General features: G+C 39.4%; 1 protein-coding gene across 1 annotated transcript; it reads right to left on the bottom strand.

The window, feature by feature from the left end:
• Positions 1–378: 378 nt before the first annotated feature.
• LOC142400473 (solute carrier family 22 member 7-like) lies at positions 379–15,339 on the bottom strand. The gene is made up of 11 exons (XM_075485385.1): positions 15,082–15,339; positions 13,644–14,045; positions 8,986–9,089; positions 8,638–8,792; positions 8,354–8,522; positions 7,931–8,051; positions 5,718–5,827; positions 5,423–5,637; positions 4,331–4,439; positions 3,479–3,685; positions 379–1,491 (listed from the first exon to the last, which is right to left on the bottom strand). Exons 2-11 carry the CDS (start codon positions 14,022–14,024, stop codon positions 1,416–1,418), a joined length of 1,647 nt encoding a protein of 548 aa, XP_075341500.1. The 5' UTR covers positions 14,025–14,045; positions 15,082–15,339; the 3' UTR covers positions 379–1,415.
• Positions 15,340–15,585: the final 246 nt, after the last annotated feature.

Raw genomic sequence — 15,585 nt, 5'->3', positions numbered from 1 at the left:
TGACACCGTGAAATGTTTGATAGGAATAAAATGCACACATTCACTGACTCTGTGGCTTGTTCCAATAGACCTGACATGTCCGCTGACATATGGTTTCCTCTTAAAGGAACATATCACGACCATAAACGGCTTTGGGGGTGAGTTTCTATACATTTTGCTCATATTAATCAGATTTCTTTCATTAGATTTAAGTCACCGTTGACTGAAAAACACACAGAGAAATCATTAACTCTGAACAATGACCAGTGTGATATGTTCAGTTTGTACATTATAACTAAATTACCTTTAATATTTGATTCTGGATTAAAGTTATAAACCACACACAAAACAAAAGCTTTTGATCAGAATCTTTTATACATAAAAATATAAAAAAACACGAGGCAGTTTTTAACATTATTTCCACAAGACGGTTAAAAACATACATGTTACAGGTACCGCTGGGCAGTACCAATGTAGCAGTTAAAAAGCCTTGACCTGAAGCTCTCTTCCAGGTCGTCTGGCGTCATAAGCGGAAAAAGGAGCGACAGCCCCCCAGTGCCCCCCAGTGGGCCCAGGGGCACATGACAGGTATCGGGTATATTTAGGGTGCGGGCAGCTATAAATCATGTAAATAATCCCATACAATTTTTTATTTTTATTTAACCTTTCTTTAACCAGGAAATGGTCCCATTGAGTTACAATAACTCTTCTGCCAGGGAGTCCTGGCCAAGAAGGCGGCTTAAAAAAGTTACATTACAATAAAACACAAGAGACCAGACAAAACCACTACTACATCACATCTAAACAGAAGTAAACATATTAAAAACTGAGTATACACAGACACTAAAAAACAAACAGCGAACAAGGAATGAGTGGTCAGTCAATGATAATTTTAAAAGGTCTTTAAAAGAATTTATGGATGGAAGAACTTTAAGATTTAGAGTAGCTTGAAGTTCATTCCAAGCTTTTGGTGCATATGATGAAAAGGCTGTTTTCCCAAGTTCAGTTCTTGTAAGTGGAATATGTAAAAGTATTTTTTCTGATGACCTCGTCCTGTAAACACTATTTTGAAAAGAAAACAAATTAAACATGTATAAAGGTCGTTTACCCATTAGGGCTTTAGCAATAAAAGTCTGCGCATGGATTTTTCTTCGGATGGAGAGAGAAGACCATTGTACAGTTTCATAAAGAGTGCAGTGGTGAGACCTGGCTGTAGCACCTGTGATGAAACGTAAGGCTGAGTGGTACAACACATTTTTTTAAGAAAGAATAACCCGGAGTGCATATACAGTATATCCCCATAATCAAGCACTGACAGGAATGTGCTCTGAACTAACCTTTTCCTTGCAGCATAAGGATCAAACAATTAACACCTTGTGGGTGTCACAATAAAAAACATAGATAGTAAAACGTTGTTTCCCCTCGTTGCATCACTGTTATATACTTGTAGCGCTCTTTGATTCAAGGAAAACAGCTGAAGACTCTTTGGTGTCGGGGGAGGCGGCCTTCCCTCTGAAATGAAACAAAATGATGCAACAGGGATGTTGATCATTTCACTGGTTCACCAAGCGGAGGCAGACTTTACCGTACAACATTAAACCACTTAATGAAATGTGTGATGACTTGTATAATCAGGGTCAAATGCTTAGGGACCTCCTGGCCACCAGGGGGCCCCCAAAGCTGCATGTTCAGCCTCATCCGAGGAGAATTAAAATGTCCTGTATTTATCTGTAGCTTTTTTTAAATTAATTAATTAATTAATTAATTAATTTTTATTTATTTTTATTAAATCATGTACAAAATACATGGCTTTCGTGATCTTGTATACATTTTAAAGGAGCAGGTGCATATGAAGAATGCAGAACAGAAAACATGAAAATAAAATCTTCATAAAATAAATAAAGTCAAAATAATGTTTGCAAGGGCTTTTGTCGCAAATCGTAGTTTTCAAACAAACTAAAAAGTTTCATAGCATTTTTACTTTTTATAATATTAAGGGGCGTTGGTAAAGGAAAGAAAATCTTTATGAAATACAAAAAAATCTGGGTTTTATATTCATATATTTACATTTATGTATGAAATATTTTCCAAATAATAAGATGTTATTGACCAGAAAGTCCCATTCACTATTAACCATCATAACACCATAAACAATGTCTTTTAGGGAAAAGGGTTAGAGACGGATCCCCGTGTGCAGCCAGTCATGTACATCAATTAGGATATACACCATTTAGGAGTTTAAAGTGAATTTCTTTTACTTTGGGATTAATGGGGAACTTTAAATATTTAGAACGCAACGAAAATATGTCTTCTTTGGAGAAAATTAGTTTAATGGAGTTACGAAATGACAATAAAGGGTGCGTGATGTCATCAGACATCTTTCTAATTGTTTTATTAGGAATCTTAATAGCCTTAAAATGACAATTTCCAACTAGAGGAAGTGGAAAATTAGGAGTGATGTGAGTTGGAAGCAATCACTTGAATTAAATGTAAAGTAGGTTTAGGGATGGCTTTTATTATGGATGCATAATACAAAAAAATATTTTTACACAAGTACATGGAAGAGGAAGTATGTTAACGGAGGACGATGAGGGATAAATATATGAATAGAATAGGGTTAATTGTTATATTGTAATTTAATTAGTATATGGTATATATTTATTTATGGGGAGAGTTTTATATATATATATATATATATATATATATACATACATACATACATATATATTCATATTTACAAGGATATGTGTGTAGTATATATTTATTTTTGTGATTATATATTTATTTAGATATTTAGGAAGTGTATATATGGCATATATTTATATAGGTATTGTAGTTAGGATATTTACAAACTGAAGAGTAGCTAAAAAGGGCTGGGAAACTAAAGTATTGTACTTCTTCCCATTCCTTCTTCCAACAATGTGCAGTGTTTTGTTATGTATTAGCACTTAATGTGATTACATTTTTTTAAATCTCTCTTTTTCTTTCTTTTGTATGTACAAATAGTTACATGCATTTTCTTTTTCATACATGTTCGAAAATAAAAATCTATCAATCAATGGATGCAAAGAAGTTTCGATTGATGGTCAGATTATATTTGATGTCATCACACACCCTTCATTTATCTGTAGCTGTCTCATGTATTTATTACTTCCCTTATAATCTGTTTTATTTATTAATTGTTGTTTTCTTTGTATTATAGTTTTTTTTTATGAGTTTAACTTGCTTGAGTGGTTTTAACTATAGCCTGTTTTGTTTATGAAGTCTAATGGAAGTGTTAGGAATCTCTTGATTTTAGTTTGACAAACTAGGGGCCCCCACAAAGCTGATAGCATTGAATATCAGGGGATGTTTATTTATTATTTTGTGGTATCTGGTGCTTCCTGTTTGTAACAAAGTCAACGTGAGAAAAACCTGTTGCTGCATCCTGGAGACACTCTGCAAACGACCACCAAGTTAAGCTCTATGCTTTGGGCCTTTCAGACATGAATTTACCAACCTTGGCTTCTCTATGTCATCGATCGTCTCCGGCAGCGTCACATTCAGCGTTTCTGGAAGCATCAGAGAGACCAGGCCGGAGGTGATGGCCACGGTGCAGATGATGATCTGAGGAAGGAACGTCCAAACCTCCTCCAGCAGCAGGACAAGCGGAGCCGCAGAGATGCCCAGACGGCTCATAAAGTTGGTGTAGCCCAAACCGTTCTGCCTGGGGAAACATGCAGTCAGTCAGATGAGTTTTTCTCCAGAGTTTCCCCGTGGACACCTCTCCACCTGCTGCAGGAAGGAAAGCTGCAGGACTTTCAAAGGTTTTCTTTTTTTTTTAACATATATTTATTGGTTTTTCATGTTAATATAACAACATCAGAACATGAGAACTTTAAAGTCTATCCTCTGATGGACAGGCAGCCGGTGTAAAGACCTCAGAGCTGGACTGATGGGGTCCACTTCTTTGGTCTCAGTGAGGACTTGAGCAGCAGAGTTCTGAATGAGCTGCAGGTGTCTAACTGACTTATTATGTAGACCTGTAAAGATGCTGTTACAGTAATCAAGCCGACTGAAGATGAATGGATGGACTAGTTTTCCCAGGTCCTGCTGACACATCAGATCCTTTAACCTCAATATATTCTTAAGGTGATAGTAGGCTGACTTTGTTATTGCCTTAATGTGTTTTTCCAAGTTTAGGTCTGAGTCCATCACTACACCCAGATTTCTGGCCAGGTTGGTAGTTTCTGGGTGTATAGATTGAAGCTCTGTTGTGACCTATAAATCGTTTCTCTTTGGCTCCAAAGACGATTACCTCAGTTTTGTTTTTGTTTAGCTGGAGAAAAGAGAATTGAACTAAAACACCGACCTGATGACGGTGGGGTAGAGTTCGGTTGTGTAGAGGAAAATGGTTGTGAAGGAAGCTTCGGAAAGGCCTTTTCCAAGAATAGCAACAACAATACGGATGTGCCACAGATCTGCAAAAGTGAAGAGAGAATTATGGGAAACGCTCAGGAAAAACGGTGATTAACTGAATTTAATCGCCAAACATCTGGCCGAATATTCCATAAAATGAAAGCTTGATCAGGCTCAAACTCAGATTTTCCATTTCCTCCCAGCAGTCCATAAACCTGACGGGTTTCACTCGTGCTTTCCAGACCTTTTACACCGAAGGTTTCAATCTGGAGTGACTAGCTGTCACATTATAACTAGGGCTGGGCAACGATTAAAATGTGTAATCTAATTAATCACATGATTTCCCTGATTAATCGCGATTAATCGCATTTGGACGCAAAATCCAAAAATGAATCCAAAAGTAGTGTACAGCCTTTAGCATTTAGTTTTATTTTAAATGTGCTGCCATATGAATGAAAGTGCCATAACATTTGTTGTGCAAACACACTTTTAACATCAGCATCTTTCTGTAGTTTTTATGTAGAAGCCTCGCTCCACTGTCTGTTTCCTTGAATGACTTGCTGCTATCAGTTGTGTGTTTTGCCTTTAAGTGATATTTTAGACTGGAACTACTACGCTGAGAAGACAATTCAACTTGGCTGTAAATGCAAGAGTTTTTAAAAAAAACAAAAATTTTGAAATACGTGCTTTTATGTTGAAACAAGTAAAACAGGAAGTAGCGCCGGTTAGCTCCATGAGCTTCACACAGAGACCGAGGAGCACCTGTAACGGTGATGTTACCTGCTAGTTTATCTTTATTTTATTCCTCCATGCTTCGTGGTGTTTGCTGTAACTGTGTGAATGTGATGCATTCAACAGACTTTTACAATAATAAAACCTGCGTTAATGCGCGATAAAATATTTATCAGCGTTAAATAATTAACGAGTTAACGCGATAATAACGAGTTAACTCGCCCAGCCCTAATTATAACCCACGGAGCAGGAAGTCCGAGCCAGGAGAAGGTTTAACAAACTTCTGGGAAACCTGAAAAGAACTCTGGGAGACCTTTTGGGACGAAGATGTTGACAGCGATGCAGGTTCCTGTCAGCAGCAGAGTGCCTGCCTGACACTTCCTTCGTCCAAATTTGTTGAGAAAACAGTAAGTCATCAGCTTGGCAGGAACTTCTATGGCTGCATAGATGAAGTGTGTAAGGTACATGTTGAGTCCAAATCCAGTGATGTTCAGACTGATGCCATAATACGTTGAGGCCACTCCATACCTGCAGAGCACAGTGAAAGCTGATGATAACTGATCGTTTCTATGCTCATATTAAACACATTCTTTTCAGACGATACCCACCAAACGTATCCGGACAGCAACGCTAATCGTCTCATCTTTGGGGTTCTTATGAGGTCGAAGTAAGTGTAGTTTTTGTCCCTCTTTTCCAGACTTTCTATGTTGGAAAGAGTCTACAGAGGCACAGAGGAAACATGTGAGCGGACCTTTGTTTTCTGTAGTCTGGGATTCTCTCTTTGAGATTTTAACTGTGCAGACTGTCGCCCTCTGGTGGTAAATAAGCCCTTAACCCTAATCCTTAACCACTTGGGATGTACTTTCTCCTCTAATTTCACACTGGAAATAGTGATACTCATCATATTTGGTCCAGTGGTGCATTTTTGACTATTTTTTCGAATTTCAAACACACATCATATACAATGCAATTTTTCATTGTGTAGAAAAAAAACTCCTTAAAGCAATACAATGAAACTTCTCAAAAATCCCACTATGGAGCTCCCCCTACAGGTTTGGAGGTAATGTACGGTTACACTGTCGTAAATACAACACCCTTTCGCTTTCACGTTTCACGTTTGTTGACGAACCGGCGAGGAGTCAGAAGGTGCAAGCCATGTTGACCGAGAAGGTAAGAGTAATCAAATGTACCTGGGAGCGTGAGAGGGGTCTATTTGTTTTTGCGGTAGGTGTGCCAGAAAGCAAGTCGAAGTACTTCCGCTCAGCTCCCGGGCCGGTCCAGCAAAGTTACATAGCGCAGTTTTTTCCAACTCAGACCCCCGAAGGGCATAGGAGACAGGCCAATCGTAATATTAAAACTCATTCTAGCCGCACAATTTTTTTCAAGCTGTTATTTTAAGGTAGAAATGTTACATAGTATTACTTTAATTTCTGAAAAGGGACATTTTTGTCCCCTTTTAAAACGACCTAAAAACATCATATATTAATATTTTTTTCGACTTTTTTCCATAAATCTTTTACTCCACTTCAGTTCTGATCGTAACTACCAGGTTTCCAATTATTTTCGAAAAAATGAACAATGCCAATTTGAACTTTTTAGTCCAAATTTTAAGCCTTTAGGTGCCAATATTTTCAAAATATGGAATAAAAAGTGGAATTATTGAGTAGGGATAATTATGGTAGTTAAAAGATTTATGAAAAAAAGTGGAAAGAAATATTAATACATGATGTTTTTAGGTCGTTTTAAAAGGGGAATTTTTTTTTTACAGAAATTGGCATTTACATCATATAAACCAGTATTTAAAGGGTTACATTTTTCAAAATAATTGAAAACTTGGTGGTTATGATCAGAACTGAAGTGGAAGAAAAGATCTATGAAAAAAAAAGCGGAAAAAATATTAACAAATGATGTTGTTTTAAAAGGGGACAACAATGTCCCCATTCAGAAATGAAGTTTTGTTTTAAATCAGGTATGAGGGTTAAAGCAGGGGTCTCAAACTGCTCCGTTAAAGGGCCGGTGTGGCTGCAGGTTTTTGTTCCAACCCTGCAGCCACACCGGCCCTTTAACGGATCAGTTTGAGACCCCTGCCTTACAAGATAAGTGTCCTAGCTTTGAAAAGATTCAGCATCACGGTTAAAGGGATAGTTCGCCTCTTTTGACATGAAGCTGTATGACATCCCATATTATCAAACATCATTTATGAACATTTTCTTACCCCCTGCTGCGTCCTGTGAGCCGAGTTCCAGCCTCGCTTTGGCGTTGACGAAGGTAATCCGGCTAGTTGGCTGGGGTTTAAAAACTAAAGCGTTTTGCTTCTCAAAACAATATGCGTTCAAAAGAGTAATACATTTGCATCACAAAATCGTTCTCCAGGAAAAAGTCAGACTTCACAATCGCTTGGCACTATTTTCTCTCCCTTCTTATCACTGCCTGCTGTGTAGACCGTGCAGACCGAAGTGTAGACCGAGCAGTCCCCTGCTTCCAAGCAGCAAACACCCTAACAGGCGCGGCAGGCTCGCAGTGATACGAAGGGAGAGAAAATAGGGCCAAGTGATTGTGAGGTTTGACTTTTTCCTGGAGAACGATTTTGTGATGCAAATGTATTACTCTTTTGAACGCATATTGTTTTGAGAAGCCAAACGCTTTAGTTTTTTAAACCCCAGCCAACTAGCCGGACTACCTTCATCAATGCCAAAAACAAGACTAGGACTCGGCTCACAGGACGCAGCAGGGGGTAAGAAAATGTTCATAAATGATGTTGCTGATATGGGATGTCATACAGCTTCATGTCAAAAGAGGCGAACTATTCCTTTAAACTTACCTCCACTTTTAACTTGGACACTTTTGGTCTTTTGTTGAACTTTGCACAGTTATCAAGGTAAAACTGGGCCTGTTCCACTTTGCCGTGAGCTAAAAGCCACCGAGCAGATTCAGGAATCCACCTGCAATCAGAATCATTTAAAAACAGTTAGCAACCGTTAAACAACCTTTGTGTTCATTTACAGGTTTAAGATTTCTACCAGAGTGGGTTTTTACAGCTTTAACATTTTTCTTTTTAACTTTTTAAGGCACCCATGCTGAATCTGATTGGTCAGCTGATTGATCCCAAATGGTGAGACAAACTAACCACAGTTTGGTGATTAAGGCATTGTACAAATGTGTCTCCTGGTGATGCTAAGAGGTAAAGAAAAGTAAAGTCTTGGTCACTAACAGCATTACAGGGCTGTGCGTCCAGGTCACTTACCACCAGGTCAAAACTGCAAGTCCCAATGGGGCGGTGACAGCCATGATCAGGCTCCGCCAGTCTTTAATCAGAAAGGCAAAGCCGGCCAGCAGCATGTTACCTGCAGACCAGGCAAGGCTGCCGATCACACCGATAAACGACCTGTGATCCGTGTCGACCCACTCGATGCCTGCAAGGCCAGGAGAAGTCATCACTGAGAGATCATTTTGCTGTAAATTGGGCCTCTGAGCACAACACGCAACATGTCTTCAGCATCTATGGTGGTTCGGTCAATTTAAGCTTACTGAGAACTATAGAGTTCAGGCTGATTCCTGCCAGACTGAAGCCTGTGAAAAATCTCAGCACAGCAAACAGAGTGTAGGAGTTTGCAAAGGTGCTGGAGAAACCAAACAGGACCGTCATGATGTATGAGGCCAGAAGAGTGTTCTTCCTCCCATACCTGGAAAAAAGGAGCGGGAAAAGCAAATAATTTTGAACTGTTTCCTTTTAAATGTGCAGGTTCAGGTATTTATTACATGACACTGCTCCAAATTAAACTAATCCATCTTATTTTAATCATATTTGTGGAAAAAAAGGGGAAACAAAGGCATCTAAAATAAGCAGAAACATGAATTATTTTTGCATTTCAGTACTTATCACAGAGGTATCCAAAAGCTATGGCCCCCATCATCACTCCAAAAAAGAATATTGTGCTTGTGGCTTTTGTCAGGCTCTTACTATCACAGACCAGGTCCCACTGAAATAGCAAACCACAGAGAAAACACGGCTTATTAACGCGGCTCTTTCAGGAGGATAACAGTTCCAAAAAGCTGTAACATGTCCAGAAGCAATTTTCTAACAGGAATCGTGTAATTTAATTCAAGAAAAAAATGTAAAACAAGTGGTTGAATAAATACACGGAACTGCAAAAGTCTTGATCCAACCCTCATATCTTTATATTTTGACTGTTGTGTGGTTCAGCAATAGTTTTCAGGCTTTCTGAACTTTTTCTTCCCTCATTTATTACAGATACTGACCATTTTTAGAGGAATATTGGATGAACCAGTGTTGTGTCCACACAGAACAGACAACTTAGCAGAGAAGCCATTTTAAACTGGATCTTTAGGCACTTTGTTCCCAGCAGCCTGTCACAGAGACACATCATTTGTTCCCATTTCTTTAGCTGAATCTGTGAAAAACAGCTTCACAGTTTCAACTTTTTTGTACATTTACGTTAAAACTGCTTTCAGTTACCAAAAGAGTCAAATTAATATAAGAAATTCAGTTTAAAAAAAATCCTAATCCCAAAAATTGAATGTTATCACGTCTAAAAGTAGAAAAGTAGGAAAAAAACAGACAATAATAAGAATTATATGTTATACAACATCAAGAAAGAAGTAAATAAGATTCATTTTAAAGCTTAAAAAGGAATATAAGATATAATCTAATGACTAATTATGGAACAATTAATATAAATGAAATGTTTAAACTGTTTTATGCCACCAGACATGAATAATCTAGAAGCTCTTTGTGGGTTTTAGACTGGAATTAAGATTTGTTCCCATTTCTTTAGCTGCATCTGTGAAAAACAGCAAAGATAACACAGTGTGACAGACAGAAAACAGGATTTCTGCAGCAACAAGGTGATTCCCAAAGAGCTGTTAGCTGAAAACTTGGCATATCTCAGCATGGTGTGTCCTTAAAACATTTGAGGAAACTGGACAAGTGGAGGACAAAAGAAGAAGTGTCAGGCCTAAAGAACTATCTACAGCAGATGAACAGGATCTGAAAGTGATGTCCTTAAGAAAGAGGAAAACATCCAGCAAAGACCTGACACAGGAGCTGAGAGATGCATCTGGACCTTCAGCTGATCCATCTGCTGTTGGCCCAAGCCTCATCAGAAATGGGCTCCATGGAAGGGTGGCTGTCAGGAAGCCGTTCTTAAGGAAGGGAAACAGGGAGAAAAGGCTGAGCTGTGCCAAAGGACACAAGAAGTGGGCTGAAAATCAGTGGCAGCAGGTCTGATGGAGGGATGAATCCTCCCCAGAGCCCGGAGCTCAACATTACTGAAGCAGTGTGGGATCATGTTGGCAGAGAACGCAACAAAAGGCAGCCCACATCCAAAGAAGAGCTTTGGGATGTCCTTCAGGAAGCCTGGAGAACTGTTCCTGAAGACTCCTTAAAGAAAGGACAGAAAGCTGGTCTGAGAGGGTTCAGGCTGTGTTGGAGGAGAAAGGAGCTCAGAGCAGATATTCACCTTAAAGGATAAGACCGGTTTTTTGACATTGTAGCGGTGATGTCCAACTTTAAAATAAAAATGGCCGAGTGAAAGTTCCGTACCCTTCTCCATGTTTGGTGGGTCCGAAGCAGAAAGCAACAGACTTTTACAATAATAAAACCTGCGATAATGCGAGATAAAATATTTATCGGCGTTAAATAATTAATAAGTTAACGCGATAATAACAAGTTAACTCGCCCAGCCCTAGTTCCAAATAACAAATGATCACATTTGAGACATTTTCACTTGTCATAAATGATCCAATTTTGTTTAATTAAATGTATTTTACATTTACTTTGTGTTTGTGCTAAAAAAAAAAGAGGAAAGAATGGAAAATAAAAGAAAAACCACACCTGGAAATATCCAACTTATTCCTGTGATTATGAGTTCTGTAAAATACTGTGTAAAAGTCTGGAAACCTTTCTTTTATATATATATTGCCAGGAAAACAGGAAATAGGTGCAACAATGTAATGAAACACGTGCAGAAACCGAGTTAGTTTAGTTCTGAGCAGCTTTAAAGGATAAGACCGGTTTTTTGACATTGGGCCCTTGATTTCACATTATAACATGATGTTCTACTCACCCCTGCTTGTTGTTGGTCATTTGGAGCTGTTCCGAAGATATTCGCGAGGCGTCTGGCTGCTCTCTTGAGATATTCGGCCATGAAACGGTTTCCTATGGGCAAGCTCATACAGGCACAAACTATGCTGTTTATAATTTATTAATTACTCTACACTAGCACTGATAACGTGGAGGTGCGTCGCTTACTTAAAAAAATCCGGGTTACTAATTTTGAATTTTAGCCGAATGAATAAATAGGCAGCAGGTCTGTGGGCTGTCTGTGGCAGTAGCACGAGGAGGACGTCAGTAACACCCACTTTACGACAAAAATTCAAAATTACAGTAACCCAGATTTTTTTAAGTAAGCGACGCACCTCCACGTTATCAGTGCTAGTGTAGAGTATGTGAGTAATGTGAAATCAAGGGCCCAATGTCAAAAAACCGGTCTTATCCTTTAAAGCTGCTCAGAACTAAACTAACTCGGTTTCTGCACGTGTTTCATTACATTGTTGCACCTATTTCCTGTTTTCCTGGCAATATATATATAAAAGAAAGGTTTCCAGACTTTTACACAGTATTTTACAGAACTCATAATCACAGGAATAAGTTGGATATTTCCAGGTGTGGTTTTTCTTTTATTTTCCATTCTTTCCTCTTTTTTTTTAGCACAAACACAAAGTAAATGTAAAATACATTTAATTAAACAAAATTGGATCATTTATGACAAGTGAAAATGTCTCAAATGTGATCATTTGTTATTTGGAACTAGGGCTGGGCGAGTTAACTTGTTATTATCGCGTTAACTTATTAATTATTTAACGCCGATAAATATTTTATCTCGCATTATCGCAGGTTTTATTATTGTAAAAGTCTGTTGCTTTCTGCTTCGGACCCACCAAACATGGAGAAGGGTACGGAACTTTCACTCGGCCATTTTTATTTTAAAGTTGGACATCACCGCTACAGGTGCTCCTCGGTCTCTGACTGTTCGAAGCGGCTAGCTTTAGTAGCGCCGAATTCGTGGGAACAAAATTGTAAATAGCTAGCCTGACTACGTCATACTCATGATTCTAGTCAGAATGTGAGTCTGATACTGCTGGATAGAGTTTTGGGTATGGGGCGTGTTTCAACCAAACCAGGAGAAAAAAATGCCTCTTCGCTCAATTGGATAGACCTACAACCAATCAGAGCAACGTAGTATGTGACGTAGATTAAGCGACACACACTTGTTGTAGGAAGGACAGCAAAAACATCTTTTCTATCGATAAAAGCCTTTATCGCGTTCCTCTGTTCGTCTTTCAAAATGAATGCAATGTGGAGATCCTGTAGAACAGACTCGATGGCAGAATCTACACACCCTAGCTCTCCAGCAGCAGCCATGTTTGTTTCAAACGAAGTCAAACCAAGCGTTCTTTGGTGACGTAGTCGATAATGTCCCTGTTGATCATCTGTCCATCATCGTATAAAGCCCGCCCTGACAATCTGATTGGGTCGACCGATTTTGATGTCGGGCATAATGATTTCCCAACTGAGCAGAGCCAGACCGAACTTCCCGACCAAAAATTTTATGGGCGGGGCTAAGTTGGGCTGGCACCCAGGCTAGTAAATAGCCGGTATTTTGTCAGATTTTCAACACGTTGGGGATCTAAACGACTACTTTCTCGCCTGTAAATGTTTCAAATGTTGCTAAAGTTTACAGAGTTTAGAGCTTAAGCGAAATCAGCTTCAGGCCGGCTGATTTCGGCTCAGGCAGGAGCGAAATGCATTGTGGGTAAACACTGCATACTGTCTGATCGATCAGTATGCAGTATGCAGTATGCAGTATGCGGTTTCGAACACAGCCATTCTCTCAGTACTGTCCAAGGTGGAAATCTGAAGTTGTCTGATCGATCAGTATGCAGAATGGAAGTATGAAGTATGTAGTATGCGGTTTCGAACACAGCCTTTGTGTGAAGATCACGGAGCTAACCGGCGCTACTTCCTGTTTTACTTGTTTCAATATAAAAGCACGTATTTCAAAATAAATTAAAAAAAAACTCCTGCATTTACAGCCAAATTGAATTGTCTTCTCACGTAGTAGTTCCAGTCTAAAATATCACTTCAAGGCAAAACACACAACTGATAGCAGCAAGTCATTCAAGGAAACAGACAGTGGAGCGAGGCTTCTACATAAAAACTACATAAAGATGCTGATGTTAAAAGTGTGTTTGCACAACAAATGTTATGGCACTTTCATTCATATGGCAGCACATTTAAAATAAAGCTAAATGCTAAAAGCTATACACTACTTTTGGATTCATTTTTGGATTTTGCGTCCAAATGCGATTAATCAGGGAAATCATGTGATTAATTAGATTAAACATTTTAATTGTTGTCCAGCCCTATTAGGTACATGTCATACAGACTTCAATAAATTGCAGAAATTCTTAACGACACACAGAAAAAGTGTAAAAAAAAGCCTGAATCGTACCTCAGTTGCCAGGGTGGAACTGAAGGTAGAGTTGTCATAAATCCAGCCACTGCTGCACTGAACAACGGGCAGGTCGGTGCTGCTGGAGCTGTTGGATAAGAGCTGAAACTGCAGCTCCGCAAACATCTCGCAGGACTTCGGATGTCCATCGTCTCCCTCCGGAATGCCGACCGTCCACCGCTGCTCCTGAGTTAAATTCCCGAGAAGCCCTCCGTGGTCCAGCGAGCTGATGTCGCAGTGGTGAGGAGGCACCGCGGCGATGAAGCTGTTCAGTAAGAAGTGACAGGGAAGAACTATCCGAGGGGTGACCAGCAGGACCAGGATGAAGATTTGGAAAGGCCCGAAGCCGTTGATTTCCTCCAGGATAGTCTCAAACTTCATCTTCACTTTTGATTAGGGCTTCTAAAGTGAAAAAAATATGTAAAAAATAATAGAATAAACACTTTGGAGAATCTATCAGAACAAAAGCCAAACCACACATCCGCAGTTAAACATGTTGGTTATACAGTAGAGCTGAGTTTTACAGCAGCTGGATTTATGCTCTGCAGCCTGTTCTACAGAATCAACCTGATCATTAACTTCTGCGTCACCTTTAGACTGTTGTGAAATATTACGGGAAAATGCCGTAAAAGAGGTTACAGGTTGGGCTAATCAGTACAGTACAGGTTGTCTTCTGTGCTGTGTGTTTCCTACGACAGAAACCTTGAATTCTGCAAAGGTTAGCATGATTCTAACCGGCTGAAATCTATCTTAATCTAACTTTACAATGTGGGGAGAACACAGTCTGTGTTTCTTATGAAGGCTGATTGCAGAAATGATCTGGTTTCACAAACTTGGCCTTGAAGAAAGTTACACATTTCTACAGCAGGGTCATACAGTATTGATGTATTTAGAGATTAGGAACCAGCATTTGCTCGGCAGGTGGGACTCAAACCCTTTAATCCGACTGATATCTTATCCTTTAGTTCCCGTTAACATGTCTGCAGGTTTATCTACGCTCCAACAACTGCGTTATCGATTACTGTAACCAAACCAGGAAAAGGAGAACAACGACGATAAGATAAAAGTGAAGGTTTAAACAAACAGACTCAGATCTGACTTCCAGCAGCCACATCAAAGCTGTCACCAAGGCAGCTTTTTACCACCTCAGAAACATCAACAGAATTAAAGGTTTCCTCTCCTAAACAGACCAGGAGAAACTTATCCATGCATTCATCTCCAGTAGACTCCATTACTGTAATGCTCTTTTAACTGCTAGTGCAACATGCCAATGCAGAAATACCTCAACTCTCATCTAATTTCTGCTTTTTTAATCGTGTTGTGACAACCCGCTCAGTTCTGGAGCTGTGTTGCACAGTTTTCGTTTCTCTTATTGTTTTATTTTTTTTTTTATTTGCCATTACGAACACGTACGCCCCAAGCGTGGTCGTGTACTCACCTGTATCGCTTGCGATACACCTGAGTGGTCCGTGTTTAAGTTGACGCCTCATTTTTCTTTTTAAATGGCAGTTTACTTTTGACGCGCGAGCGCGGACAAACATACTTACTGTCACAAGCGGACATTCCAGATAAAACTCTTATTTTTGGCACAGCGCTGAGGCTGTTAAATCCCTAAACACTGAAACTCCGCACAGAAACGAAGGAACCATCTCGTATTTCCATACCTATCATCTGAATTCTACACTCTCTTGCTGTGGCGCGGGGGAAGAGTTGTGCAAGAGTCTGTACCTCCTTTGAGGAGACACGTAAAGACGTTTTTTTTTCCTCCTCGCTAAGGAGAGCTTTGTTTGGTTGTCATTTAACCACTTAAAGGTCGACACCTTTGAGTGTTCGCTCCTTATGTGGCCGTATAATACACGAAAAGTATTGCAATTAAATGATCCTATTTGTCAGGAGGGATACCTGACTGGCACCCCAGAATTTTGTTGTATTGTTTTTTTAT

Source organism: Odontesthes bonariensis, chromosome 2 (genome assembly GCF_027942865.1).
Source record: "Odontesthes bonariensis isolate fOdoBon6 chromosome 2, fOdoBon6.hap1, whole genome shotgun sequence".
NCBI lineage: Eukaryota > Metazoa > Chordata > Actinopteri > Atheriniformes > Atherinopsidae > Odontesthes > Odontesthes bonariensis.
This window is presented reverse-complemented; position numbering and strand designations above follow the sequence as displayed.

What these genes read in the sequence shown, in the direction of transcription:
- LOC142400473 (XM_075485385.1), bottom strand. Translation starts at nt 14,024, where the DNA reads ATGAAGTTTGAGACTATCCTGGAGGAAATCAACGGCTTCGGGCCTTTC. An exon ending in GTTCCACCCTGGCAACTGAG is followed by an intron (nt 9,090 to 13,643) that starts GTACGATTCAGG and finishes TTGCTATTTCAG; the next exon opens with TGGGACCTGGTCTGTGATAG. An exon ending in TTGCTGTCCGGATACGTTTG is followed by an intron (nt 5,638 to 5,717) that starts GTGGGTATCGTC and finishes TGTGCTCTGCAG; the next exon opens with GTATGGAGTGGCCTCAACGT.